The 25,611-nt window shown below is 52.2% G+C and overlaps 2 protein-coding genes across 4 annotated transcripts in view; one reads left to right on the forward strand and one right to left on the reverse strand.

Annotated features, from left to right (window-relative positions):
* Tram2 (translocation associated membrane protein 2) overlaps window positions 1–4,237 on the forward strand; it is a 54,114-nt gene extending 49,877 nt beyond the window's left edge. Inside the window, exons 6-11 of one of the 2 annotated variants that reach the window (XM_070017304.1) lie at window positions 348–432; window positions 832–902; window positions 1,396–1,500; window positions 1,743–1,886; window positions 2,887–3,050; window positions 3,962–4,237. In XM_070017304.1, coding sequence (XP_069873405.1) covers window positions 348–432; window positions 832–902; window positions 1,396–1,500; window positions 1,743–1,886; window positions 2,887–3,050; window positions 3,962–4,035 — 643 coding nt within the window. In that variant the 3' untranslated portion in view covers window positions 4,036–4,237. The remainder of the gene's footprint in view (window positions 1–347; window positions 433–831; window positions 903–1,395; window positions 1,501–1,742; window positions 1,887–2,886; window positions 3,051–3,961) is intronic. The other variant, XM_070017305.1, reaches the window with a different exon arrangement.
* Window positions 1–25,611, reverse strand: part of Efhc1 (EF-hand domain containing 1) — a 38,952-nt gene that overhangs the window by 6,514 nt on the left and 6,827 nt on the right. The window contains exons 3-11 of one of the 2 annotated variants that reach the window (XM_070017303.1): window positions 24,785–25,072; window positions 21,600–21,749; window positions 20,324–20,516; window positions 15,701–15,921; window positions 15,125–15,265; window positions 13,564–13,777; window positions 13,108–13,255; window positions 11,828–12,038; window positions 10,677–10,862 (exon numbers count right to left, since the gene is read on the reverse strand). In XM_070017303.1, the coding sequence (XP_069873404.1) occupies window positions 10,791–10,862; window positions 11,828–12,038; window positions 13,108–13,255; window positions 13,564–13,777; window positions 15,125–15,265; window positions 15,701–15,921; window positions 20,324–20,516; window positions 21,600–21,749; window positions 24,785–25,072 (1,638 nt within the window). In that variant the 3' untranslated portion in view covers window positions 10,677–10,790. Of the gene's footprint in view, window positions 1–7,130; window positions 7,604–10,676; window positions 10,863–11,827; window positions 12,039–13,107; window positions 13,256–13,563; window positions 13,778–15,124; window positions 15,266–15,700; window positions 15,922–20,323; window positions 20,517–21,599; window positions 21,750–24,784; window positions 25,073–25,611 lie in introns of those variants that run through there. The other variant, XM_070017302.1, reaches the window with a different exon arrangement.

Consider the following 25,611-nt stretch of genomic DNA (forward strand, 5'->3'; position numbering starts at 1 on the left):
GGGCGGGGGTCCCCTGCCCCTGGTGCTGCCTGGGCCTGGGCCTGGGTCTGGGTCTGGGTCTCGGGAGGCCCCTTCGCCTCTAGGCAGAGCCTCGGTAGCAGAGCTCCTCGCCGCACAGCCGTCCGGTGCTCAGTGTACTGGCTTGCGGCTTGGGATCCTCTTCCTCCCGAGCTTCCCGTGCCCCGGGAGGCCACTGAGTGTGCCCGCTCCGCTCCCCGCTGGCCGGCACGCTGCCAGCCTCTCCCGCGCCCCCCGGCCGGCCGGGCCCTTCCCTCCCCAGCCTGACGAGCTCCTGAGAGGACATTTTGCCCCGTCCCCACCCGTGTGACCTGCTCCCTTGTCTGCAGCTTCCAGGTGAAGTTCTTCTACCTTTGCCAGATGGCCTACTGGCTGCACGCACTGCCAGAGCTCTACTTCCAGAAGGTGCGCAAGGTGAGCGCGCCCCTTCCCGGCCTCCCCTGCTGTTCCCTCCCCTTCCTCTGGCCCTTGTGCCCAGGTTGCCGCAGCTCATGTCCAGTCTGGAGTGGGCCCTGTAGACGCGCCGCGCACACGCGCGTGAGCCTTGGCGTGAGGGTCGATCTCTTGCCTCCCCCACGGCCTGTGGCTCTGGTGGTTCCCGCCGTCTCACCTCTCCATCTTTTACAAGCACTTTCCTTCTGAGTCGCTTCCAGAGCCTTCTTCCCCAGCCCCACACGCTGCCCCCCGACACCCAGTGCCGCCTCCTCCTGGCACTTCCGTGCCCAGCCGCCCAGCCCCAACGGGGGTGGAGGGGCACAGCCCGCATCCCCAGCTGGGAATAGGCCCACTCATTGTCTTCCATCTTGTCCTCAGGAGGAAATTCCCCGGCAGCTCCAGTCCATCTGTCTGTACCTGGTCCACATAGCTGGAGCGTACCTCTTGAAGTGAGTGAGACCCGTCACTGCTCAGGTTTCTTCGCCTGTGTGCGCCATGCATCTGTCCGCACTGCTACTTGCCTAGCGGCGGCAGGCACTTAATAGACCGTCTCTGTGCACGGGAAGAATTGAGAATGCCAAGAGGGACACCAGTAAGGAAGAGGGACACCAGTAAGGAAGAGGAACACCAGTAAGGACGGTTTACTGTGATAAGCATTGTGATGAGGAATGGACCCCAAGCCCTGGGAAGGCTGGTGACCTCAACCCAAGACACATCTTCCGGCAGATGTGAAGCTCCGGGGCTCCTTGTCTGTCCTTGGTTCTGGTAGCGTGGTGTGGTGTGCCCGAGCGAGGCTCGCTGAGGGGGCGGGCAGGCACAGGCACCCGACCAGACAGGCCCTGTGAACAGCCGGGGAGGTGTCCTAAAGGCAGCCAGCCAGGTGTAGTGATGAGCCAGTCCGCATGGAGCAGTGGAGACGCTAAGGCTGACTCTCCTCCCCAGCCTGAGCCGCCTGGGCCTGCTGCTGCTGCTCCTGCAGTACTCCACCGAGTTCCTCTTCCACATGGCCCGACTCTTCTACTTCGCAGATGAGAACAACGAGAAGCTGTAAGTGGGGCTGTGGAGGATGGGGGGGAGGGGGGCTCCTGACCTCCCCCAGACCTGGCCAGTGGAGGCCCGGCTGGGGTGTCAGCTGCTCACTTGTCTGCTGGGGGCAGAAGTTACTGTCTTCTTCTAGATCGCCCTGGAGCAGCCTCCCGGGGCCTGGCCGGTCCTCTCTCCTCTCAGGGTGGGTCTGGAGAAGGGTAGACGTTCCTGCAGGCCTCGCCCGTCTCTGCCCCTGCTCACAGGTTCAGCGCGTGGGCCGCTGTGTTCGGCATCACGCGCCTCTGCATCCTCACCCTCGCCGTGCTGGCCATCGGCTTCGGACTGGCTCGTGTGGAAAACCAGGCATTTGACCCTGAGAAGGGGAACTTCAACACCTTGCTCTGCAGGTGGGTCAAGCAGAAGCGGGGCGGGGTGTGGGGGATGGTCCATGGCTCCAAGCACTGCCAGCCCTCTTGAACTTGGCCTACCTTCCATGAGGGTCAGGAGGCAGCCAGCCCCGTGAGCCCCCCACGCTTCGTTCCTTAGCTAGAGAGCTGTGGGTGTGTGGTGAGAAGTGGGGGGACCAGCCTGCTGTCCCTGCCCAACCCTGCACTCCTGGTTCGCCAGATGGCAGTGGGAATCTCAGTCCCAGTGTCGGGCAGCCACTGCCTTTGTGTGGCTTATGTCATCCTGTGTGAGCATTGCTTATCCAGTCTTGCACTTGATCCTGACAGCCACATGGGGACTCTCAAAACTGTCCTCCACAGCTAGGCCAGTGGCCTACCCTGCCATTAAGAAAAATAGCAAAAGGGCTGGGAAGGTGGTTCAGTGGTAGAGTGCTCGCCTCGCATGCATGAGGCCCTGGGTTCGATTCCTCAGCACCACATACACAGAAAAAGCCAGAAGTAACACTGTGGCTCAAGTGGTAGAGCACTTGCCTTGAGCTGAAGAGCTGAGGGACAGCGCCCAGGCCCAGAGTTCAAGCTCCACCACCGGCAAAAAAAAAAAAAAAAAAAAAAAAAAGGCAAGCGAAGGAGCCACGTGTTTCCCTGAGTGCATGGAGCAGAGGGTGTGGGGTTCAGCTAGGGTTGCTCTGCTTCAAGTGGAGTACTAGAGGACAGCCGCTCGCTCGCTCAGTGGTGTCAGCGAGATCGTCCTTCGCTTCTTTTGAATTGCCCTAATACTTGGGTGCGCGTTGGCCTCCCCCGTGCTGTGCTGTGGAGGGGACGCTGCATTCCCGGGCTGGGGAGCACTGGGGCCGTGGAGCGGCCTCTGCCTCCTCCCCTGGCGCCCGCTCAGGCGTGGCGTGCTGGCCCGAGCAACGCAGGACGCACTCCCTGCTGGGCGGCGTTGGGAAGAGGGCCCGGGCCGCGGAGCCCCGCCACGAGCCCCCTGTGCTCCCCGCAGGCTCTGTGTGCTGCTGTTGGTGTGTGCTGCCCAGGCCTGGCTCATGTGGCGATTCATCCACTCCCAGCTGCGGCACTGGCGGGAGCACTGGAACGAGCAGAATGCCAAGCGGAGAGTTCCAGCGGCCTCCAGGCTGCCAGCCAGGCTGCTCAAGAGGGAATCTGGTGAGTGCCAGGGCCTGCAGCAGGGAGGCGCGGCCGAGGCCTGTCTGGAAGGGTGGGCAAGATCCAGGCCAGCCCGAGGGCCTCCACGGCCCTCCTGCATCCTGCGGCTCCTCCTTCCTTCCTGACTGCTCCTCTCCGCCTGCCCGCCCCGCCGCCCGCCCGGGGCTCCTGCCTTGACGCGTGGCTGGGCCTGAGCCAGAGTCAAGAGTGGGCAGGGCCAACCCCGAGCGGCTGCCTGGCCACTGCGGGGCGGGGTCACGATGGGTGGGGACCTCTGGCGGCCAGCCTGTCCTCCGGGTGGCTTCTGGTGCCCAGCCAAGTCCTGCCACCGCCGCCGCCCACAGCCAGGCCGCAGAGCGGCCGCGTCCTCACCTGCCCTCGCTGCCCTGGCGGAGCTGCTCGGCGACAGCGCGGGGAGGGGCGAGAGCGGGCGTGGGACCCCCACTTCCTCCCGCGGCGACCCCTCTCCCTGACTCTCCTGCCTTCAGCCCGCGCTGCTCCGCCAGGGCGCGTGTGGCGGAGGCTGTGATGGCGGTGGGGTGGGGGAGGGGTGGGGAGGGGCAGAGGTGGCGTGGGGACGGGTGACGAGGTGCTTCCGCCTTGATTTTGTCCCAGGACACACGTGTGGTCCCACAGCCTCCCGCCCTCCAACCCCCAATCCTGGGAGTTGCTGCACACACGGGTGCCCCTCCAGAACCCAGCGGGAAGCGCGGGCTGAGGTGGCACCCGGGAGGTCCCAGCCTGTTCCTGGGCTCCCCAGACACCCCTCCGAAAGAACTGAGAACAGCACCTCAGAGGGGCCACTTGCCCAAGACACTGGGAGGGCAGGGGAGCCTGGCGCCCCCACCGCCTCCTTGGTCTCGCCTGGTCCCTGCAGAAACGCCACGAGTGTGTGTCTCTCCACTCCCCAGGTTACCATGAAAATGGAGTCGTGAAGGCAGAGAACGGAACCTCCCCACGGACTAAGAAACTCAAGTCTCCCTAAGGCCAAAGTGCTGCGACCAGGAGTCCTCTGGGTGTGGGTCTCGGGAGCGAGGGCCGGCCACTGCCCCGCCCACCCGCCGCACCTCCACCGCAGAACCTCCTGTCTTCAGACGGGGGCTTCTCTCTCACTCCTCGGCTTTCTCTTCTTTTTCTTCTTCTATAAACCGTTCTCAATAAAGCCAAAAATCTCCCTCTCTCGCTCAGTCGGGCCACCTCTGCCTTGCCTCTGTCCTGTGTGAGTTTTCTCCTCGCAGCCTGGATTTCCCATGGAAACTTTCTCTGTCCTCTTCTTCCACTTCCTCCATGGCTGCTGCTTTTCCTCCTCATTCGCACGTGCAGTTTTTCTCTGTGTGATTCTTACGATGGACGGGCGCGGAGACCGCGGTCCTGGCCGTCGATCGCCGGTCTGTTGCTCTGCAGCCCACCCCGAGGCGCCGCGCCACACCACGCCTCACCTCGGCCGGGCACCTCGGCCCGGCACCTCGGCCGGGCACCTCGGCCGGGCGCCTCGGCCCGGCACGTCCTCGTGCGGATGGCAGGAGCAGCAGAGGCCGGCCCTCTTGGATCATCGTCTTCTTGGTGCTGATAGACTGATGAGATGCATGATTCCAGTTCTCTGCCTGGCGCCCCGAGGCACAGCCTCCACCCTCGGGCATGCCTGGACACAGCAGCTCGGCCGAGAAAGGACAGTGTTAACCCCGCTGGTCCCGCGGCTCCCCACAGCTCACAGAGCAGCGCCCCGAAACCAGCCTCCCGCGCTCAGAGGACACGTCTTCCCACGTCTAAAGCAAGAGCAAAGTGCTGAGCAGTAGGCTGGTCCAGAAAGATGACGCTCTGGGGGTGCTGCGGGAGCCAGGCTGGGCTTGTCCTAAGCCATGCCAGTTGCCCCTGCATCAGCCGCTCACAGAGCCCGCGCCCCCACGAGCCGCTCACCAGTGCCTGCGCCCCCGCCAGCTGCTCACAGAGCCCGCGCCCCTGCCAGCTGTTCACAGAGCCCGGGCCCCCGCCAGCTGTTCACAGAGCCCGCGCCCCCGCCAGCTGTTCACAGAGCCCGGGCCCCCGCCAGCTGTTCACAGAGCCCGGGCCCCCGCCAGCTGTTCACAGAGCCCGGGCCCGCCCTCCACTCGCTGTTTTCAAGTCCACCCAGCCAGCCCTGCCCACAGCCAGCTTGCTACCTTGTCTTCATCTCTGTATGCTGCAGAAACACGAAGCCTCACAGGATCAGCCCCTCGCCTGTCCCCCAGCATCCCAGGGACGGTCACCTGCACCTTCCCTTGGACCTCGCTCTTCGGGTGTTCTTTACACATCTCCGTCTGACAGCAGGTGACTCTGTGTGTCTCCTGCTTGGAAGAGCAGACGTGGTGTGTCCACGCGAGTCCGGAGGCCCCTCCACCTGGAGGCAGGGATGCCAGGCCCTTGTGCAGCCGGTGAGGGCTTCCGGAAGGGGGAGGGCGCGGAAGAACTGGCTATGCTGAGGCGAAAGCAGCGGTTCTGGTGGCGCAGGTGTGTTCATGTCGCCTGTACCTTGTTCTGTTTCTGACGTCATAAAGCCCAGACCTTGGGCCTTGACCCACGAGACAGCAATGCTCTTTTCTCCAGGGCAGTTTCCCCCAAGCGGAGGGCATGTCTTCACACACCACTGTAGAATCTCTGCTTTATTAGGAGAAAGCGTGAAGAGTTGGCCAGAGGGGAGTGGACTACAGGGCTGAGCATGTGTGTCCCTCCCTCGCTTCCCTCCCTCTCTCCCTCTCCTTCCCCCTGGGAGGGCACAGCAGAGCTGACCTGGAACCCCCCGCCCCCCCCCGCAGCTGCTTTACCCTGATAGAGGCTGAATCGTGCCCGCTCCTTGCCCTGCCCAGGGCTCGTGGAGGGCTCATGCCCACCAGCCACCTTGGTCCCAGACCCCCCTTCCTCCCCAGGTAACCTGGGTTTCCCCCTGGGGTCTTCCGTGCCAGCTCCGCGCAGGGGGCCTCTCCCCTGGGGTCTCGTGGGGGCTGGTGTCTGGGACCCCGTGGCGTGGTCCCTGTGTAGGTGTGTCTTGCTCTGTCCCCGGTCCCTTGGTGCCCTCCAGGATGTGGCCGCGTGTTCATTGAGTCTCCCGTTGGCTTTCCACTGCCGACGGCTGGTTCTGGCTTAGATGGGTGTTGGGGACCCGGTGACGGGTCAGCTCAGAAGGAGCGGTTTGTCCTGTGCTGGGAGTTAGTAAGATCTTGTTAAAAGAAAAAAGCCCATGGGGCTGGGAAGGTGGCTCAGTGGTAGAGCGCTTGCCTTGCATGCCTGAGGCCCTGGGTTCGATTCCTCAGCACCACATAAGCAAAAAGAAAAAAGCCTGGAGTGGCGCTGTGGCTCAGGTGGTAGAGCGCTAGCCTTGAGCTAAAGAGCTGAGGGACAGCGCCCAGAGTTCAGGCCCCACGACTGGACCAAAAAAAACCAAAAAAAGAAAAAAGCCCACGACCAGGAGTAAGGCTGGAATCTCCACCGCCCGGGGGCCACCCCGTGCCTGCGCTGCGTCTCGTAGCCGAGCTGTGCTGGAGGTGGGCAGCAGCTGCTTCTAGGGACCCTTGGGGCATGGCGGTGGCCTCGTGCTAGTCCCGCGCTTTGACCATCGTCGTGCAGTCTCCCATCTCCACACAGTGCCAAGCCCCGTGCCAGGACCAGCCGCCCGCTCTCGAGTGTGAGAGCCTGGCTGGCTTGGCACCATGGGCCCAGAGCAGACGACACTAATCTACCTCAGCAGCCCCTGCCCCTCCGCGCCCCCCCCCCCGGCGGTGCACCTGGGTGCGGATGCCAGCGGGGGGGGGGAGGGGCAGGAGGCCCTGTTCATGGGTGGAGGGGGGTCACTGCTGCCTGTGCTCTAGAGAGTGAGTGAGGGGAAGGTTTTTACCCTCCCCTCCGGGCTCTGATAGCTGTGCTGTAAATAAGCTAAGGAAGGGGCAGTTCTGGGGGAGCAGGCGGAGCAGGGAGGGGCCGGCTGTCTTCCAGTCTAGTCGGTCCTAGCCCAGCACATGTCCCTGGCCACCAGTCCCAAGCGGTTGCTGAGAACCTGGCCTCCTCCTGTTCCCGGCAGAATTTGCACAGCTGGAAGCCACATGATACCTGTGCTCACTCTGGCCACTGTCCCACGCTTCTCCTGACGTCCTGGGACACTGGGCCGGGCACCCGGTGTAGGGGTGTGCGGGGTGCGCTTCTGGCTTCCTTTGGGCTCTTCATTCTCAGTCCTAGGCCTTTCCAAGTGGCAGATGAGAAAATGGCGGAGGCCAAGTGCCTGGCCTCCAGAAAGTACAGAACATAGATCCAGACGGCATAGGGGCTCCAGCTGCGCTGGTGGCTGGGCCTGGGTGGGAAGGGAGAGGGGAGTCGGGACGCAGCTTCCTCCCCTTCGAAGGGTCTCGGTGTCCCAGGTGGCTGTGTCATATCTGCAGGAGGGCCGAGCCTGGCGGGGCCCTGCACGGCGGGGCGGGCGTCCTGTGCTCAGCGCGCCTGGTTCTCTTGGTGTAACAAGTGCCTTCCGCGGCCGCGGCCTTCCCTTGTGCTGTGTTGCAGGCTGCCAGCAGGCCCGGGCTGCCACCCTTCAGTGAATAGGAAAGGGACACAGATGGGCAACTCCACCTCGTGTCCTGACACCCCCCCCCCCATGCGCGCACAGCCTGGGCGCAGCGGCTGCTCCCTTCCTTCTGTTTTTCATGCTGTCTTCTTGCCTGGCCGGGGTGGTTAGGGAAGCCTGTGAGATGGCTTGCCCGCAGACACCTGGGCCTCAAGGGTACCCAGTGCGCATGCTCCCCGGCCTCTTCCGGCCTCCTCTCCCTTCCCCACCCTACATCCTGGATTCCATGCAGAAGGCACCCTGCGCTAGCCTCTTCCCATCCATTCTGCCTCCTGTGTGACAGAGGGCCTGGGCCGCGGTGGACGGCCACGTCTCCCAAGCCAGGGTCACCTTGTGTGGGCAGCAGCTCCCCCCACCCCGGCCTTCCAGGCTGTGCAATAACCCTCCAGCCAGTGGTCTTTCCCACGGGCCTGTCTGTCACCTGCGGTGCCCTGCAGTGGGAGAGGGGACGGGGGGGAGTTGTCACACGCCAGCCCCTTCCCTAGGTTGCTGCCATTATCCTGACCCTGGCTGGTTCTGTGGCCCTCTTGTAAAGCATGTAGAATCTTAGAAGTCTTACGTTTTGTGTTTTGTTTTTGTTATTGTTTTAAAATCGGTTGGAAAAGAAGAGAACCATCCACAGATGGGATGTCGGGTGGTGTCTAGGAGTGAGACAGGTCGTGATGTCCGTGGCGACACCATCACTGAGTGCATTCCAGAGTTCCTGGGAGAGGAGGAGGAGGAGGTTTTCCTGTCCCTCAACAGGACGGGCTGTGGGAGTGCCACCCCGGGGCTGGTCACACCAGTGGAGTGCTGGAACTAAACCTCTCTGTTCAGATCCTCTGTTTAAACTGGGCGGAGGCTGCCGGTGCCCTGAGCAACTCATAATGCAAATGTACACAAATTGTTTTCTACTTTAGCCTGTTCTTGTTATGGACCAAATTTTAACAAGAAACTCAAGGAAAATTTGTACCTGCCGTATTTATGCTTTTGTGTAAAAGGGTTTGGGGGAGGGGTGTCTTTTTACTTTCTGTGAACTTTTTTCAAAGTCCTTTTACCACTTTCTTGTCTGGTTTTAAAAACAAATTACAGTTTTGTATGGATTTTTTAAAATGTACATTTTGAAAAAAATGATCAAATATTTTCTCAAATACCTGAATAAAAGGCATAGAATTATCCATCTTAACTGTCTCTACAATTCCTTGACATGCTTTTATATGATGTATTTTAGTTTGCATACTTCATGTTCTCTTACTAAAATTTTTCACTAGTCATTTATTTTTCTCCCTTCTCCCTCTCCCTTTTTCTCCCCTCCCCGCTCTCCTCCCCCTGTACTGGTGCTTGAACTCACAGCCTCACATTCTCACTTGAGCCATAGCTCTACTTGTGGCTGTTTGCCCAGGTGTGAGCCACCTGCACCCAACTTCATTTCTAAAATTTCTTGACACACAGTTGTCCATGCTAGCGATGTGACTCGGGGAACTGGACGGAAGGACAGAGAGCGATCTTGACCTGACAGTAAAGTGGGAAAAGGACCTTGCTCGTGGGGCCTGCGCAGGGCAGTTCGGGAGGAAGCCCTCCTGTTTGATGGCTGCTAGCGTGTGATGCCATTTAGCTTGCAGAAGGGGCTGTGCGTGCAAGGCCCCAGGGGTGTGGTGTGTGCTGACTGGAAGATGTCCCAGAATTAGTAACAAGGGCGGCAGAGGGCATTGCTGATGTCATGGAGCTGGCCAGCGGAGACCCAGTGGCAGCTTGTCCGATGGCACAGGAGAGGAGTAAGTTACAGGTGGCAGTCACCCCCAGCTGGGAATCGGCTGTTTGCCTGAGGTGGCGGTGAGTGGTCCTGGCAGATGGCGGGCTCTGGTGTGGGCTTGGGCTGGAGTCGTGCTCGGCGGGGCTCTGCCTGGTGACCGCTAGCTGCGAACCGTCAGCCTGTTTCTCAGGGATGGTGAGTGGAGAGTCAGCGGCTGGGATCCTGGTCCAGGTGATGCGGTCAGTGAGTTGGTTCTTAAGTGAGCACGCCTGTGTGCAGCTAGTGTTCAAGAACCACGGGCCCGCAATTCTCTAGAGGCGTGCACATAGTGACATTTTCACCTGTTGGTCCCCTGTACCCTTAAAGCCTATAGGACCCACGCGCCAATCACGAGGCCCTCTAGCGGTGCTGCACGCTGGGTCCAGGCAGGGCTGAGAAGTGGTTAGCAGGCAGATGTTATTAGCCGCTAAGCCACCTGCCTCCTATCAGCCTTGGACGCAACCTCAGCGGGGCGCCGTGGCCGTGGCTACCGTGGGACCTCCGCTGTACGCGCAGATGACACTGCTTCACGTCCCCAGAGGCTGTTTTGAGAGGATGGGTATTTCTTCTCGCAGAGCGTGGTGCTGGTGGCACCCCTGCCTGTGCAGGCCAGCCACCGTGGTGGGAGACGCTGAAGGGCTGCGTGTAGGGTTATGCTGGGAACGTGATTTGTGTGAAGTAACAGGTGGAGCAGTGTGGGCACTGCCCAGGAGCGGCCGCGGTCCACCGGGCACCTCAAGCCGGTGATGGTGCTGTCCCGTCTCAGTGTGGAAGGTGGCGCAGGGTGAGGGGGGAGTGGACAGCCAGCATGGGGAGCAGGTGAGCCTTGCCGGCCTTTGGCGACTGGTAAGTCACAGTGGGCTACCAGCACTTGGATCTTGAGGGTGAGTAGAATGTTGGTTCAGTGAGAGCTCACGGTGGGCCAGGAAGGACTAGTGTCTAGTTCAGGTGTGGAGGCAGGGAAAAGCCAGGTGTCCGTTGGAAGGCAGTCAGGCCAAAAGATGCTCTCTTATTCTGGGGAGGGTCAGCTTCCCCCCCCCCTTCAGCCTTCAAATGATTGGGTGGAGCTCACCTACTCCAAGAAGGCCAGTGTGCTTTACTTCGTCTGACCGGTTCAAATGTCACTCTCATCCATGAAACCTGCCCACCCCATGGCACAATCAAGGTGATATAAAATCAGTCATCAAAACACACCTACCACCGCAAGTAAGGTACAAACTTAGGTCCTACAGAAAGCAAATTAATGTAGACTTCAGGACAGTGAGCATTAGAGCAAAAAATACGTTTATATGTCACCAGAGCACTGCAAATGCCTTTGGAAGCATGCAGGGTGGGCTTCAAGTGTAGCATCAGTGTTGAATGTCTGTATGTCACCAGCCCATCAATTTGAGAAAATACGAATGAAGCTGCAGTAGTCAATCTTGCTGTCTCCGTGAGAGCACATCTTGATTAACTGTGGAAGGAATGAGAGGCCATACCATTCTGTGGGCTTTACTTCAGCTCAACTACAGAGCAACCTTGTGTGTCACCATCCCCAACTTCACCTTCTACATCCCAGCAAGTTTGGATGGGAGACCTTTCCCCCGTCCCCTCGTGGAACCAAAGCTGGGCAGAGTACGTGGCCTGCCCAAGCTTCTAGGACTAACAGCCATATGTACGGGGCATTGCCATTTTTCTAAGCACTATCATTGTCTTGATACTCAAATACAAGAGTTGTCTACCAGGAAATAAGACTTAAATAACAGGCTTCCGTTATCGTAGCCTAATAGAATCTAGCTGGGTGACTGCCGCAATCATCAGTCTAGGAGCTGCAGACCTGCCTTGCTCACGGCCGGTCCTTGTCTCATTTCCCACTGGCTGCCGTCCCCTCCCACGGCCTGAAGACAAGCAGTGAGGCCTGCTGCCAGGCCAAGGGGCTGGCTCGCATCGCCTCCCTCCTGAAGAGGTCTGCGGAACCCCGCTGCCCTCAGTTGGGCCTCGACGGGGAGGCTTTGTTCTAGCGTGCAAGGCAATCCTGGCCAGTGCGGTTTGCCGTCAAGGAAAGGCATGGCCCTCCTTAACTCCCTCAAGAAAACTCTAGAAGAAAAATCTATCGTGCCTTCTCCCCATTTGCAATGGGCTTGAAGGCAGGTATCAGAAGCTCTTCCTTGCTGGCCCTCCCGACGGGCTAAGGTAGGTGTCGGCCATCAACGTAACGAGGGTCCCTCCTGGGCAGCTGCCCTGCGTCAGCCCCAGCGTGCCGGCCTATCAACCACGCTATGCCGCCCAGTTCCCAACCTGCTTGAAGAGATGCCCTGCTGTGACAGAGAAGGCTGGCATCGCTAGAACCAAGGGGAACGGCACCGCGGGGCGCGCCAGGGGATGTGAAAGGCGACGGGCCAGCCTCTGCTGGCAGCCCCGCGGGCAGCGCTCACTGACCTCTTTGACCAAGTAGTCATCTACCGGGATGTCCAAAGACGTGCAGATCTTGAAGAACAGCTCTTTGTCTACACACCCTGTGCCCTGCGTGTCATGCTTGTGAAACTCTTCGCAGATGCTGTCTTTGCCCGGGTGGTCTTTCAGTTGCTTCTGGAGTGTTTCTATTAATGCTTCCATTTTTTGTGGGTTGAATTCCTCTCTAGCTTGCTCACTGTAGAGCAAGGGAAGAAATGACTGGGCATGGTGGTTTTTTGTTTTTGTTTTTGTCAGTTATGGGGCTTGAACCCTGGGGTCTGGGCGCTGTCCCTCAGCAATTCAGCTCAAGGCTAGTGCTCTACCACTTGAGCCACAGCACCACTTCTGGTTTTCTGGTGGTTAATTGGAGAGAAGAGTCTCATGGATGTTCCTGCCCCAGCTGGCTTTGAACCACAATCCTCAGATGTCAGCCTCCTGAGTAGCTAGGATTGCAGGTGTGAGCCACCGGCACCCGGCACTGAGATGACTCATCTCATCTCAGTGTCTGGTATGAAAATACATGCACGATGCAAAACAGCCCACTTCCCCATCTCCCAGCCCACCCACATCCCTGGCACCTGCCCTCTCCTGCAGCATTCTCCTCCTGGTCCACTTCAACCCACCAGCCAGGCAAGCCCTATGAACACATGCCAGATCTTGCCACACCTCTACTCAGAAACTCCGCAGATCTGTTTCATTCTTTCCCGGGACCCGGCGGGTCCTGTAGGACCTGGCCCTTGTTAGTCCTTGTGGGGAAACCTTCACAGTCCCGTTCCTCTCCTCCGTCTGTCACCCTCACCTGTCTCTCCTTGCCAATGTGGGTGCTCTAGGCTGGTTTACCATGGCCCAGGGCATTTGCCTTCACCATTCTCATTTGCGACTCCTTTCCCTTCAAGTGTGTGCTCCAGGCCACCGCACCTGAGTTTCCCAACCCATTGCCGCCCTCCAGAGTCCCTGGGCACCCAACTGGGCTCCACCGCCAGGGCAGGGGTCACCCCACAGGCTGTCTTGTTTGCTTCTGTGTGTCCTGACTACCGCCCGCTGCTGAAGGGAACTCACAGAGGGCTGTGACTACTTGACATTCGATCACTGCTGGCTAGACTCTACACCACTGCTCAGCATGCTGAGCCCAGGGGACACTGTGTACGTGGGGAGCGAAACCGGAAGTGGAAAATGTGGTAATCCACATGTGATTGCTAAGCATGCCTTCCTAAATATCTTGCACATCTCAGAGTCAAAAAGGACCCTAAGGCAGTCCAACCTACTTTTCCACGACGGGAGCGGAGGCCTCCTGCTTCTGTGTGTGGCCCTGGATGGACGCCAGGGCTTCCTGGGTGTACTGGGCGGCGTTGCTCTCCATGTACTTCAGCACATACTCGTCTGTGTCCAGGATGGTGAACCGGTGCCCAAACACTCGGGAGAGGGGAGGAGCACCCTTAGTTTAATGATGTTTCTCTCATGCAGTCAGAAGTAAAATGCTATCAACCTTACAATGATACACCACAGAATGTTCTCAAGTTACACAAATTATTATGTTTTCTTCTCTCAAGAAAGTTCGTGTCAGCCTCTAACAAAGGCAACCAAATCAGTGCCAACATTTCAGAGTTTCATTGATAAGGAAGGCAATTCAGATACTAATCCAAGTATGTAAGCCTATTAGCTCTATCTCAGCTGTGATGCAATCTAACAAACAGCTGGCATTCAGCTGTGCTGAGACTTACCATCGATGACCGCCCCAATGTAGAAGTCACTAGGGCTGTAGTAAACGGGGCTGTCCGCAGTAGAGTTGGGCTTAATAATTCGAGTCCTGCCAAGGTACTTGCCCCCAATGATACCAGAATTTCGAACAGGAGGCTCAAAGATACTAATCATATCAGTGGCCAGAAAATAAGAGAAGATGAACCGGCGCTCTTTGTCTTCTGCAATGGGGGATTCCTAAAAGGGTGAAGGAAAAAGCGCATGAAGGCCTGGTCCGCACATGACCTGTCCAGGGGGCAGGTAACCAACGGACGTGATGGCAAACTGGGCCGTCTGACACAAACCAGCACGGCTGGGGACCCGCGGGGGCCCGGAGGGACGGGCAAGCCTCTTCCTCTAAGAACTGCCCTAACTCAAGTCAACTCCACTGTGGTTCCTTGTGGGAATGTAGGCCAACATGTTACATTGTCCAGTTCTCATCTCTTCTCTCAGACAGAGGTCTGTTTTTGGACTTTAAACACATTGAGTTCAACCCTGTGAAGGCAATGTGCAGTCCTGGCACACGAGGCACTTCCGGGGTGCGCTCTGCCCAGGCACAGTTGAATACCATTCCGTTGACCCCATACTCTCCTTCATGGACTTTAGGCAAGGGCTTGTTTTTAAAAAACAAACCCATTCATATACACAATTTAAAAATAAGATTTAAGGCAGAAGGAATGAGAAATGTAAAATCTCAAACTTGAAAGTTATTCTCAAAAGCGATCTTTTTTTTGGGGTCCGGTCGTGGGGACTGAACTCTGGGCCTGGGCACTGTCCCTCTGCTCTTCAGCTCAAGGCTAGCACTCTACCACTTGAGCCATAGCACCACTTCCGGCTTTTTTCTTTTTGCTTATGTGGTGCTGAGGAATTGAACCCAGGGCCTCAGGCATGCAAGGCAAGCGCTCTACCACTGAGCCACCTTCCCAGCCCCTCAAAAGCAATCTTATAAAGAAACCTGGAGTGAATCACGGGCCTGGCAGAGTGAATTGCTAAGCCTCGTTGCAGACACGTTGTTCCTCACTGAAATACCGCATGATGAAAATAAACTATTTTTCTATTTTGTAATAACTTATCGAGCTCATAAAACAGTGCTCGTGTACAAACTCAGAGTTTCCAAAACATGTCCTGGGTTTCTGTTATATTCAGTTTCCTAAGGATGCACTCAAATAAACGGTGAAATGCGGAGATGATCTGATCTTTCTTTTTGGTACCGCTGTTCTCACTATTTTGTCTTCTCACAGTGTGAACTGCGCTATGCAGGTTGTGCAGGGTCTGCTCTTACTAGGATGTCAGAAATACACTAAGGCTGGATCTACAGCAGGCAAGGGCGTCCAAAGCACAGCAGCAGCCCCGGGCCCTGCCCCACTTCACAACCAGTCCATCCCACAGATGGGCACTGGAATCTAAGTTTAGCTTACGGGATAGCTGCTACCTAACTCTTTTGATGGCTGGGGCCAGATCTAGGGTGAGGAATGGACAATTGAGGGCCAGGTGCAGATCTAGGGGAGGCCCGGAGAGAATGCTGACAGGAGAAGTGGGTCTCACCAGGGCAGCCAGGTAGCGGAGCACTTTGTTGTCATTTATCAGCATTTTAACAATGTCTTTTCTGGGAGGCTTCGGAATGAGAGCAAAGCAATTCTGAATGGAATCTTCAACTAGCCCGTAGCCATTATATGGAGGCAATTCCTTAAAAAAAAAAAAATACAGGAAGCAAGAGGTGAAGCAGATGCTGTTTGTATTCAAATGAATTCTTTAAAAAAAAACCTAGAAAACACTTATTCAAATATTTCTATATACCCAAATATAACCAGAAAAATAACATATTGCTTATTATTCCGTTTCTTTATGATTTTACCCTTGTTCACAGGTCATATGAGAGTCTCTGTTTCTTCACACAGGGAAAGCACTGGGTGTTGTGAACAGATCGAGACACTGCATCGTCATTCTATTCCTTGGCTGTCAGTGGACAGAGGTCCCCTCCCATGCCGGCAGGCTATTCGCATCCGCTCTTGTGAACCACTCTGTTTACCTACGCTTCTCCTGCTTTTTACTGGGTATACACAGGAATTCCTTTTTTCTTTTCCTTTCATTTCTACCTAAAAGCATTTTTTCCACCATTACCTGCTTCACAGGGGGTGGTTCTTTCTTGCTCACGTCAATACGTGGTAAATCTATGATTCCAAATTTCTCTTTGTAGTACTGGCGAGTGAACGGGTCACAGTCGTAGATGAAGAAAGTTCTCCCAAGGATGGTGAGTGTCTTTCCGACAATGAAGTCTTTGGCCGTGTACCACTCCAGCACCTCTTGATCAGAGATCTCCAGCACACACTGGGGGAAGTTCTCTAATGAAGACGGAGTAGGGGGAAGAGAAGGAGTGAGTGTAGAAAGCCTGGCACACAAGAGCGAGGTATTCGTGAGAACTTGGGGAGTGCAGTTTTCTGTTCCAGTCAAGGGTCAGCTTTTCCCTGGCATTCCCACAAAAAATATAAGGCCATGTGACAGGGCCAGCTGCTTTCTGTAAAATCTTCTGCTAGTTAGCTAGAACTATAACTATGAATCACTAAGCTTGGCAGAATTAATGCTTAGAAGCAATTATTATAGGAGGACAAATGTCCCTCCATAAGACATAGAAGAGCCTAAGGTCTAGGAAGGATTTAAAGTATTTGCTTCAATTTCCCATCTACTGAAGCATTCATCCAACAATCATTAATGTCTACCCACACACCATCCTGTTAACACTGGGCTCACAACAAGTTCCCGTCTTCATGAAGAAAAGCTGCATAGTTAATGGCTGCACTTCAGGAGTAGTCACTGGCATTAGGACAGTAGGGCCCATCCTGGAGGCCAGCAGCAGGGATGGTTAATGGGAGATTATAATAACCCACTGTGTGAGAGCGGATGCGAGCACGAGTTGCAGTTTTACCACAGTGTTTGGTCAGAACTAATGGTTAGCATGTGTCAGGTTGACTTCCCGCAGCTTTGCTTCCGCAGGCATCCTCCACGCACCAGAGGTTGGATGCAGAAGCCTGGCAACACAGAAAATGAGAGGCAGCCTGGTTCTTTTCTAACCTGTCTGCTAAGAGGAGAAATAGAAAAAGACTGAAGTTTTCTACACCAGAAATGAAGGCTCGGTCGCCGGTCTTTGTAGTTGTTTTTTTTTTTTTTTTTATGATACAAACAGAAAAAGTGTGTGTGTATATATATATATAATATATATAATATATATATACATACACACACACACACACACACATATATATATATGAGGTATTCTGTAGTATTTAACACATGTGTGTGTTCTCTATTGACCACATAAGGTTAACATGTCTGGCTCTTGAATATACATTATTTCTTTGTGGCAAAACATTTAAAATCCTTTTATCTCACTTTGTGAAATACACAATGCATAATTGTTTCCTGTCAAGTGTAAGAGTGTACCAGAACTTATTTCTACCTAATTCCAAGTTGTCACTCACCTCTAATTCATGGACATGCGGTGTTTCACACCTCCCATGTTTTATCATCTTCACTGTAGAGATCTCTCACTTCTTTCTTAAACTTAGTACTAGCTATTTTAATTTTTGTATTTGATTTCTCATTCAGATAATTAGCTGTTAGCATACAGCAATGCAACTGATGGCTGTATATTTATCTTGTATTTTGCAACTTTGCTGAATTCATTGACCAGGGTTTTCTCTGTCTTCTTGGAAGTTCTAGGGACTAAAACCAGGGCCTCGCACATGACAGGTAAGCACTCTCCCAGTGCAGCTGTGCTCCTCACTCTCATTTATTCGTTTTTTAGTGTGTTGTATTTTTGTTGTTGTTGTTGTTGTTTTTGGGGTCGGGTCGTGGGGCCTGAACTCTGGGCCTGGGCGCTGTCCCTCAGCTCTTCAGCTCAAGGCTAGAGCTCTACTACTTGAGCCACAGCGCCACTTCCGGCTTTTTTCTTTTTGCTTATGTGGTGCTGAGGAATCGAACCCAGGGCCTCATGCATGCAAGGCAAGCGCTCTACCACTGAGCCAGCTTCCCAGCTGTTGTGGTTTTTTTTGATGCTGGGGGGGGCGTTGCTATATATAAGAGCGTGTCATCTGAAAGCGATGACTATTGGACTTTCTTTTTAAGAACCTTTCATTTCTTTACTTTGCCTGAAATAGACCTTCCATGACTGCAAAAATGGATATCATTGTCTTGTATCAGGTCTTTAAAGAGAAAGGTTTCAGCTTTTTCCCATTCAGTATAATGTTAGCTAGGGTCTTATTATAAATTACCTTTGTTATGTGGAGATACATTCCTTAAGTACCTTATATGTTTAGTGTCTTTCTTATAAAGGGATGTTGAATCTAATGACATGCCTTTGAGATGAATGTATGATTCTTGTCCTTCATTCTGCTGCTGTGGTGTATCTCTTTCCTTGATTTCTATGTGTTGAACCATTCTCCTATTCCTAGGATGAATCCACTTGTCTTTGTAAATAATGGTTTTAGTGTGATATTGGATTCAATCTGCTAGTTCAATTTTGAGAATGTTTTTGTCAATCATGATGCTTGAACTTGGGGCCAGGGTGTTGTCCCTGAGTTCTTTTGCTCAAGGATAGTGCTCTACCACCATGAGCCACAGCTTAAAGTTTTTGAGCGGTTACTTGGAGATAAGAGTCTCATAGACTTTTCTTCCCTGGGCTGGCTTCCAGCTGCGATCCTTAGATCTCAGCCTCCTGAGTAGCTAGGATTACAGGTGTGAGCTACCAGTGCTTGGCTGATTTTTTAAAAGAATTTTTATATCTATGTTCATCAAAGGTATTGGCCTGTGGCTTTCATTTTTGGCTTTGTCCTTGTCGTGGTATCAGGAAAGGTAATGATTAGCATAATAGAATATGTTGAAGAATCTCTTCTTCTTCACTTTCTTTTTGAATAATTTAGCAAGAATTATTTTTTATTTTTCTAGTGGTACTGAGGATTAAACTGAAGACACTGCATTTGTGAGGGAAACATTCTACCATTTGAGCAATGTCTCCAGATCCTTTTGATTTTGGTTTGCTTCTCAGGCTTTCTTTATGCAGGCCAGTCTCAGACCTCAATCATCTGACCTCCATTTCCAGTCAGCTGGGACCCAAGATGTGTACTATGATCATGCCCAGCTTGTTAAGATAAAGACTTGGTTGGGAATGTGGCTTAGTGGTAGTGGGCTTGCTTAGCATACATGAATCCCTGAATTTGATTCCTCAGTACCATATAAACAGAAAAGGACTGAAGTGGTGCTACGGTTCAAGTGGTAGAGTGCGAAAGAAGCTCAGGGACAGTGCCCAGGCCCTGAGTTCAGGCCCGAGTACTGGCAAAAAGTAAAAAATATAAAGCCTCATTAAATTTTGTTCAGGCTGGCCTATCTCTATCTCTACCTATTACGCCTATCTCTGCCTCCCAAGCATCTGGGATTATAAGAATGGATCACCCAGAGTGGCCTATTTATAAATGTTTGGTAAAACTTAGCAGTGAAGCTGGCTAGTTATGGAATATTCTTTAATAGAAGACTTTATTATTATTGATTCAAACTTGATCTTTGCTATTAGTTCAAGTTTCCTGTGATTCACTTGTGGAAAGATGTGCGTAACAGAAAGTTGGTCCACTTCTTCTAAGTTAACCAATTTCTGACATTGAGTTGGTCATAGTAATGGCCAACAGTCATTTATATCTCTCTGATATGCAATATAATGTCTCCCTTTTCTTCTCTGATCTTATTTGAATCTTCTTTCTTTTCTTAGTCTTGCTAAGCACTTGGTAGTTTCACATTATGTAAATGCTACTGCATTGTCTCACTTTTTTTTTTTTTTTTTTTTTTTTGTCGGTCGTGGGGCTTGAACTCTGGGCCTGGGCGCTGTCCCTCAGCTCTTCAGCTCAAGGCGAGCGCTCTACCACTTGAGCTACAGCGCCACTTCCGGTTTTCTGGTGGTTTATTGGAGATAGGAGTCTCACGGTCTCTCCTGCCCGGGCTGGCTTTGAACCGCAATCCTCACATCTCAGCCTCCTGAGTAGCTAAGATTACAGGCGTGAGCCACCAGCGCCCGGCAGTCTCACTTATTTTTCTGTATACACAGACCTGTATTTCTAAGATTTGCTTTGTGTACACCTTGTTTGCTGTTTCTAACTCCTGTATATTAATCAATACCTTTACCACATTATCCACTCTAACAGTAATAAAGCCTCCAACTCTTTGCCCACAATAAAATTGCATTTTGAAAAAAATTAAGCACTACAACAGCATGTGTGAGTCAGCTGGATTTGGTCTTCAGCCCAGCCAAATTGGGCTATAGCGTGTTAATCTAGACAAACTGTGCTCAAAGGAGTTTTTCTGGTTCCCTCCAAAAGTTAAACTGCATAGAAACTAGCTATTTAGTAGACAGAGGAGGTGAGAAGCAAAGTTAGATTATCATACAGAAATCCCTAGGCTACACCCTTAAGTGAAAACACACTTGTTTGAAAGCACCTTTTAAACTAACTGTAGATTAGTAAATTGTGTCGGAATAGAAGCCAGATTTTACTTTTCTTTCAAGTCAGTTCCTGCTGCTGCCTTTGTGTCATTCTCCTCTCTAGCAGCTCGTCTGAGAGGTGTGCCTGGTCCAAGACAGGTTTTAAAGAAGGGAAGTTGTATGAAAAGCACCTGGAACATCACTGGAGACTCCCAAGGGCAAAGGTAACTCCCTTGAGATCCTCTAAACATCCCAAGCAGCAGGGATACTGGGAGGGAACATACTTGCGTCTTTCACCAGCACCTTGGGCATGCGTTGACGATTCATCAGGAGTGGGAAGGGATCTCTCCCGTCGTTCCGCTCATGCACCTCTCGGATCTCCACGGTGTCATCCATGAGATAGTAGTGAATGACATAGGTGCGACACTCACCAAACATGCTGTCGGTATCATCCCAGATGGCATAGAATCGAAGAACCTTGGTGGAATCCAAAGGAAGACTTAAGCCAGACTCCCAGAACCAGAGGGAACCTGGCCTGATGAAAAGATTAGCTGGAAAGCCTGAAATCCTCTCAGCCCACAAGCAAACCTTCACCAAATTTCACTAAAGATACCGAAACACCTGAGATTCTGTATCAGATACCAAAGCTGGAAAAAACAATGTAAGCTTTATAGGTTTGTGGTAAGAAAGAACTTACTTTGACCCAAAACATTAGTCACTCAACAGAAACTGAATTAGAAGGACAAGGGAGTTCTTTATAAGGTAGTTCATGAGGATGAACAGAGATTCATGGTAAGTAATGGTGTATATATAACCGGCATGGTTATATATAGTCTTTTTTTCTAGTTGTACTAGGAAACATTGTCTAAATAGTATCAATATAATCTTTAAAAATGAAGTAGTAGTAGTTATATGATTGAATAAAAATATCTTTAGAAGGCCATGCTAGCATAAGGTGAAATTTTGTTGTTGTTGGTGGTGGTCATGGGGCTTGAACTCTGAGCCTGAGTGCTGTCCCTGAGCTCTTCAGCTCAAGGCTAGCACTCTACCACTTGAGCCACAGAGCTACTTCCAGTTTTCTGGTGGTTAACTGGAGTTAAGAGTCTCACGGACTTTCCTTCCCAGGCTGGCTTTGAACCGTGATCCTCAATCTCACCCTCCTGAGTAGCTAGGATTACAGGTGTGAACCACTGATACCTGGCATGTGGTGAAAAATTTTGAAGTAAAAGATGTTATCTTTCTAGGGGACAAAGAGCAGCAGAGATAGAGTAAAGGTGATCTCCATCTTCTCTTTTACCCTCCAGTAGGAAAGAAGATGCTATCTGTGTACACAACATCAGCTCGCAAGAGGGAGAATTAGGAAGGTTGGATCAGGGTTAGAAAATGTTTCCGACATTCTTTACACCAACATTAACATAACACCAAACAAGAAAGCAATTCAGTGGGTTTCTGTGAAGCCATTTTAACATTAGTTAATTATTAAAGACTTAAATGTAGACAGTGAAAAACATGTTTCAAACAGTTATCAGTGTAGCTCGTGTACACGCATGTGTCACGCACCTGTTTGTCGAAGGTTAGGAACTGTTTGAGCTGATCAAAGTCGGAAGGGGTGACGTACTTCCGCAGAGGCTGTTTCCGGAGTTCAATGTACGGGTCCAGAGCCATCTTCTCTGGCGGATTTAATTCTATTCCTTGGCTCTCCAAAAAATCCTAAATATTTCAAAATAAATATCCATTTTTAAGGGCTTCTTTTCACTTTGGCTGCACTGGGACTGGAACTCAGTCACTTTTCAAATAAGATCTTGGGGTGTTGCCCAGGGCGGGCTGGGCTGCAGTTTCTCAGGAGTACCTCGTGTAGCAGGGGTGGGGTGGTGGGCACACACTGCCATGTGCCAGCTAATTGGTTAAGTTCTTGCAGCTGGGCATGGTGGCTCAAACTTGCAATACAAGCTCCATGGGAGGCAGAGGTCAAGGGGATCAGGTATGAGACCAGACTAGGCATAAAAGTTGGTGCGACTCCATCTCCACCACTGGCTAGATACAGCGGAGCATGGCTGTGAGCCCTGCTATAAAGGAAATACAGTGACTGCACAGAGTGCATGCCTGTCAGCCCCAGTGGTCATCCCAGTGACACAGAGAAGCACAAGTAGGAGGACTCTACCTTGAGAAAAGGGCCTGCAGCCATGGTTCAAGTGGTAGGGCACATACCTGGCAAGTACAAGGCCATGAGTTCAATCCCAAAACAAAAACAAAAACAATCCGCACAAAATGCCCTGGAATTACCATCTTCTCTGGCCCTCAAGTAGTTGGGATTACAAGTGTGAAAAAGTGTGAACACTATCATCTTAGAGTTTATTACAGTACAGATAGATTGATGATATAAAAATACATTTACTAAATTTTATGTCGTTGCTCAAATTAGTCTTCGGTTTGCAGCTTCTTGATGTATGGAAATAGTATCTTCAAGTTAATACAGCTCTATAAGGCAGATAGTAATTTATAATTATGTTAAGCATTCTATGTGATAAAATTGCTACATATGCTGGGCACTGGTAGCTCACCTCTGTAATCCTAGATTCACAGTAGGCTGAGAGCTGAGGATCATGGTTTGAAGAAAACCCAGGCAGGAAAATCTATGAGACTGTTCTCTCCAATTTTTTTTTTTTTTTTTTTTTTTTTTTTAGTCAGTTGGGGTCTGAACTCTGGCCCTGGGCGCTGTCCCTCAGCTCTTCAGCTCAAGGCTAGAGTTCTATCACTTGAGCCACAGTGCCACTTCGGGGATTTTCTGCTTATGTGGTGCTGAGGAATCGAACCCAGGGCCTCTTGCATGCAAGGTAAGTGCTCTACCATTGAGCCAGCTTCCCAGCCCTTGTTCTCTCCAATTTACCACCAAAAAGCCAGAAATGGAGCTGTGACTCAAGTGGTAGAGTACCAGCCTTGAAGGTCAGGGACAATGTCCAGGCCCTAAGGTCAAGCCCCCAAACCAACACACACACACACACACACACACACACACACACACACACACACACACACACACACACACACACACACACACACACACACACACACACACACACACACACACACACACACACACACACCTAGATCTGTTAAGGTAGCTGGAAAATATGATGGTAATAAGATGCAAATAAGAATTGGGTATTTGCTAGGCTTGCTTCAATACCGGAATCTAGCCAAATTTCAAACAACATGTAGTTCATGTTTGCTAGGGGACCAACCGCACAATGTCAGGGTAAGCTGAAGTCCTATTCCTAACTCCTAAACTCACTTAAGTTCTTCCCCTAACTGAAAAGAAAGCATGTCCACTGGCTACTTCATTTTATTTTTTCGGTTATGGGGCTTGAATTTAGGTCCTACGCTCTGTCCCTGAGAAATTTTGCTCAAAGCTAGTGCTCTACCACTTTGAGCCACAGTGCCTCTTCCGGTTTTCTGGTGATTAACTGGAGATAGATGGGAGTCTCTTGGACTTTCCTGCCTGGGCTAGGCTTTGAACTGCGATCCTCAGCCTCCTGAGTAGCTAGGATTATAGGCGTGAGCCACTGGCGCAAGGCTCCATGCTGGCTATTTTAAACTAGGATGTTTCGGCATGAGAGGAAAGCTAAACCAAGTGCTCAGATCTCAGCAGAAAAATCCAAGGAAGGTATCCGCATTTGACCACATCTCCAAATTTATTTTGCTAATGACAAATTATTTTCAGAGTCACATTTTGTTTGGGGGAGGGGTCAAACTAAGGGTTTTTAATTTGACTTTCTAGGCAAGCACTCTAACACTCTGCCACACCTCTAGCCCTTTGTGGTTCAGTTGTTTTTCAGATCGGTTTTACCTGGGCTGGCTCTGGACTACCACATACCTACCTTCGCCTCCTTTCTCTCCTGGCCAGGCATAGTGGGGCATTCCTGTAATCTCAGCTATAGTAAGTATAGGAACCGCTATTAAAACTTCTATTAAAACTATCCAGCCAGAGTTTATGACTAGCAACAAAATTTTTCCTTGAAAGGATTAGTATATAGAATTATTGAAGTCAGGCACCTGTGGCTCAGCCTATAATCCTAGCTACTCAGGAGGCTGGGATCTGAGGATCATAGTTCAAAGCCAGCCCAGGGAAGGAAAGTCTGTGAGACTCCTATCGCCAATAAACCGGAAGTGGTGCTGTGGCTCAAGTGGTAGAGAGCTCACCTTGAGCTGAAGAGCTGAGGGACAGAGCCCAGGCCCAGAGTTCAAGCCCCATGACCGACAAAAAAAAAAAAAATAGAATTATTGACAGACATCCAGTGAGCCTCAACTTAAGGAGACACTTCCTGAGAGTAGAAAAGATGGCAGCTGGTAGATCTCATCTGCACCCCCCACCCCCACCCCCGTGTGCGTTGCGGGACTCCGGCACCGTCAGGTCACAGTCGGGACTGTCCAGTCTCAGGCATTCCAAGCCCTGGGATTGACCTGTGTCAAAGCATCGAGCAGTCTTCCTCATCCCTGGATGCTGTAAGCCCTGTGACAGGACCTCCTGACCTTTCTTACCAGTGTGACTACTTGTGAGTAAGGTAACTCTGCAACAGTGCTACTCCATAGGGTGACACGAGGTCTCACACACACACACACACACACACACACACACACACTTAACAAGCAGTTTACACAGGACAGATTCCCAGTGCCCTCCTCGGGCCCCCCACAGGCCGGAGCCATGCCTCAGATCCCAGGAGTCGCCCAAGTGCGTGCTGTACCTGTGTGAACCGGTCACAGTCAACGAGGCGGAAAGTTTTGCCATAAATGGTGATGTTGATTCCTCGGTTGAGGTCCTTCCAGTGGTAGTGTTCTCCCACGTCGTTCTTGGCCAGCCGCTGGCGTTTGATGAGCTTGCCCTGAGGGATCCCAGAGTTCTCCACGATGGGTTCCATGACAGACATGCTGTCATCTTCTAGGTAGTAGTAAATCTTCACCTGGCGGATTCTGTAGTGCTCCTCCATTGACATGGGGACTTCCTCTTGGAAATATGCCTCGAATTTCAGAACCTGCATTGCACAAGGGAGGCAGCAATGGTGTCATCTGAAACTTGGTAGGCATCCTCCTGAAGAGATGCCAACCTTGTCATCCTCTCAGTCAAGAGATGGAAACCGAACACTCCCCAGGGCAAATGTATTCTGCTACCTCCTATTTTTATATGACCTGCAAGCTAAGAATGTTTTTGTACATCTTTAAATGGTTGAAAAAGTTGGAGGAAGAAGGATGTTTCGGAAGTTGTGAGCATCATAGAGAAATTGTATGAACACATGAAAATGAAATTCAGATTTCAGTACTTACCAGTTGTGTAAATATTTAATACGTATTAGTTGCTGCTCCTCCGTTCTTTGGGTGACAGGGATAGGTTGCTACTGTGGATTGTATTCAATCCAGATGGACTGAGCCTTAGTGCCCAATGTGACTGTAACTGGGACATGAGGAGTTTGGGAAGTAGTTCAGGTTCAATGATGTCTTAAGGTGGGGCCAAGTCTAATAGGACTGGTGACCTTGTTGAAGAGGACACACAGGAGTAAAGACCACGTGAGGACAT

This window comes from Dipodomys merriami, unplaced genomic scaffold, assembly GCF_024711535.1.
Source record: "Dipodomys merriami isolate MVZ:Mamm:240054 unplaced genomic scaffold, mDipMer1.0.p SCAF_122, whole genome shotgun sequence".
Taxonomy (NCBI): domain Eukaryota; kingdom Metazoa; phylum Chordata; class Mammalia; order Rodentia; family Heteromyidae; genus Dipodomys; species Dipodomys merriami.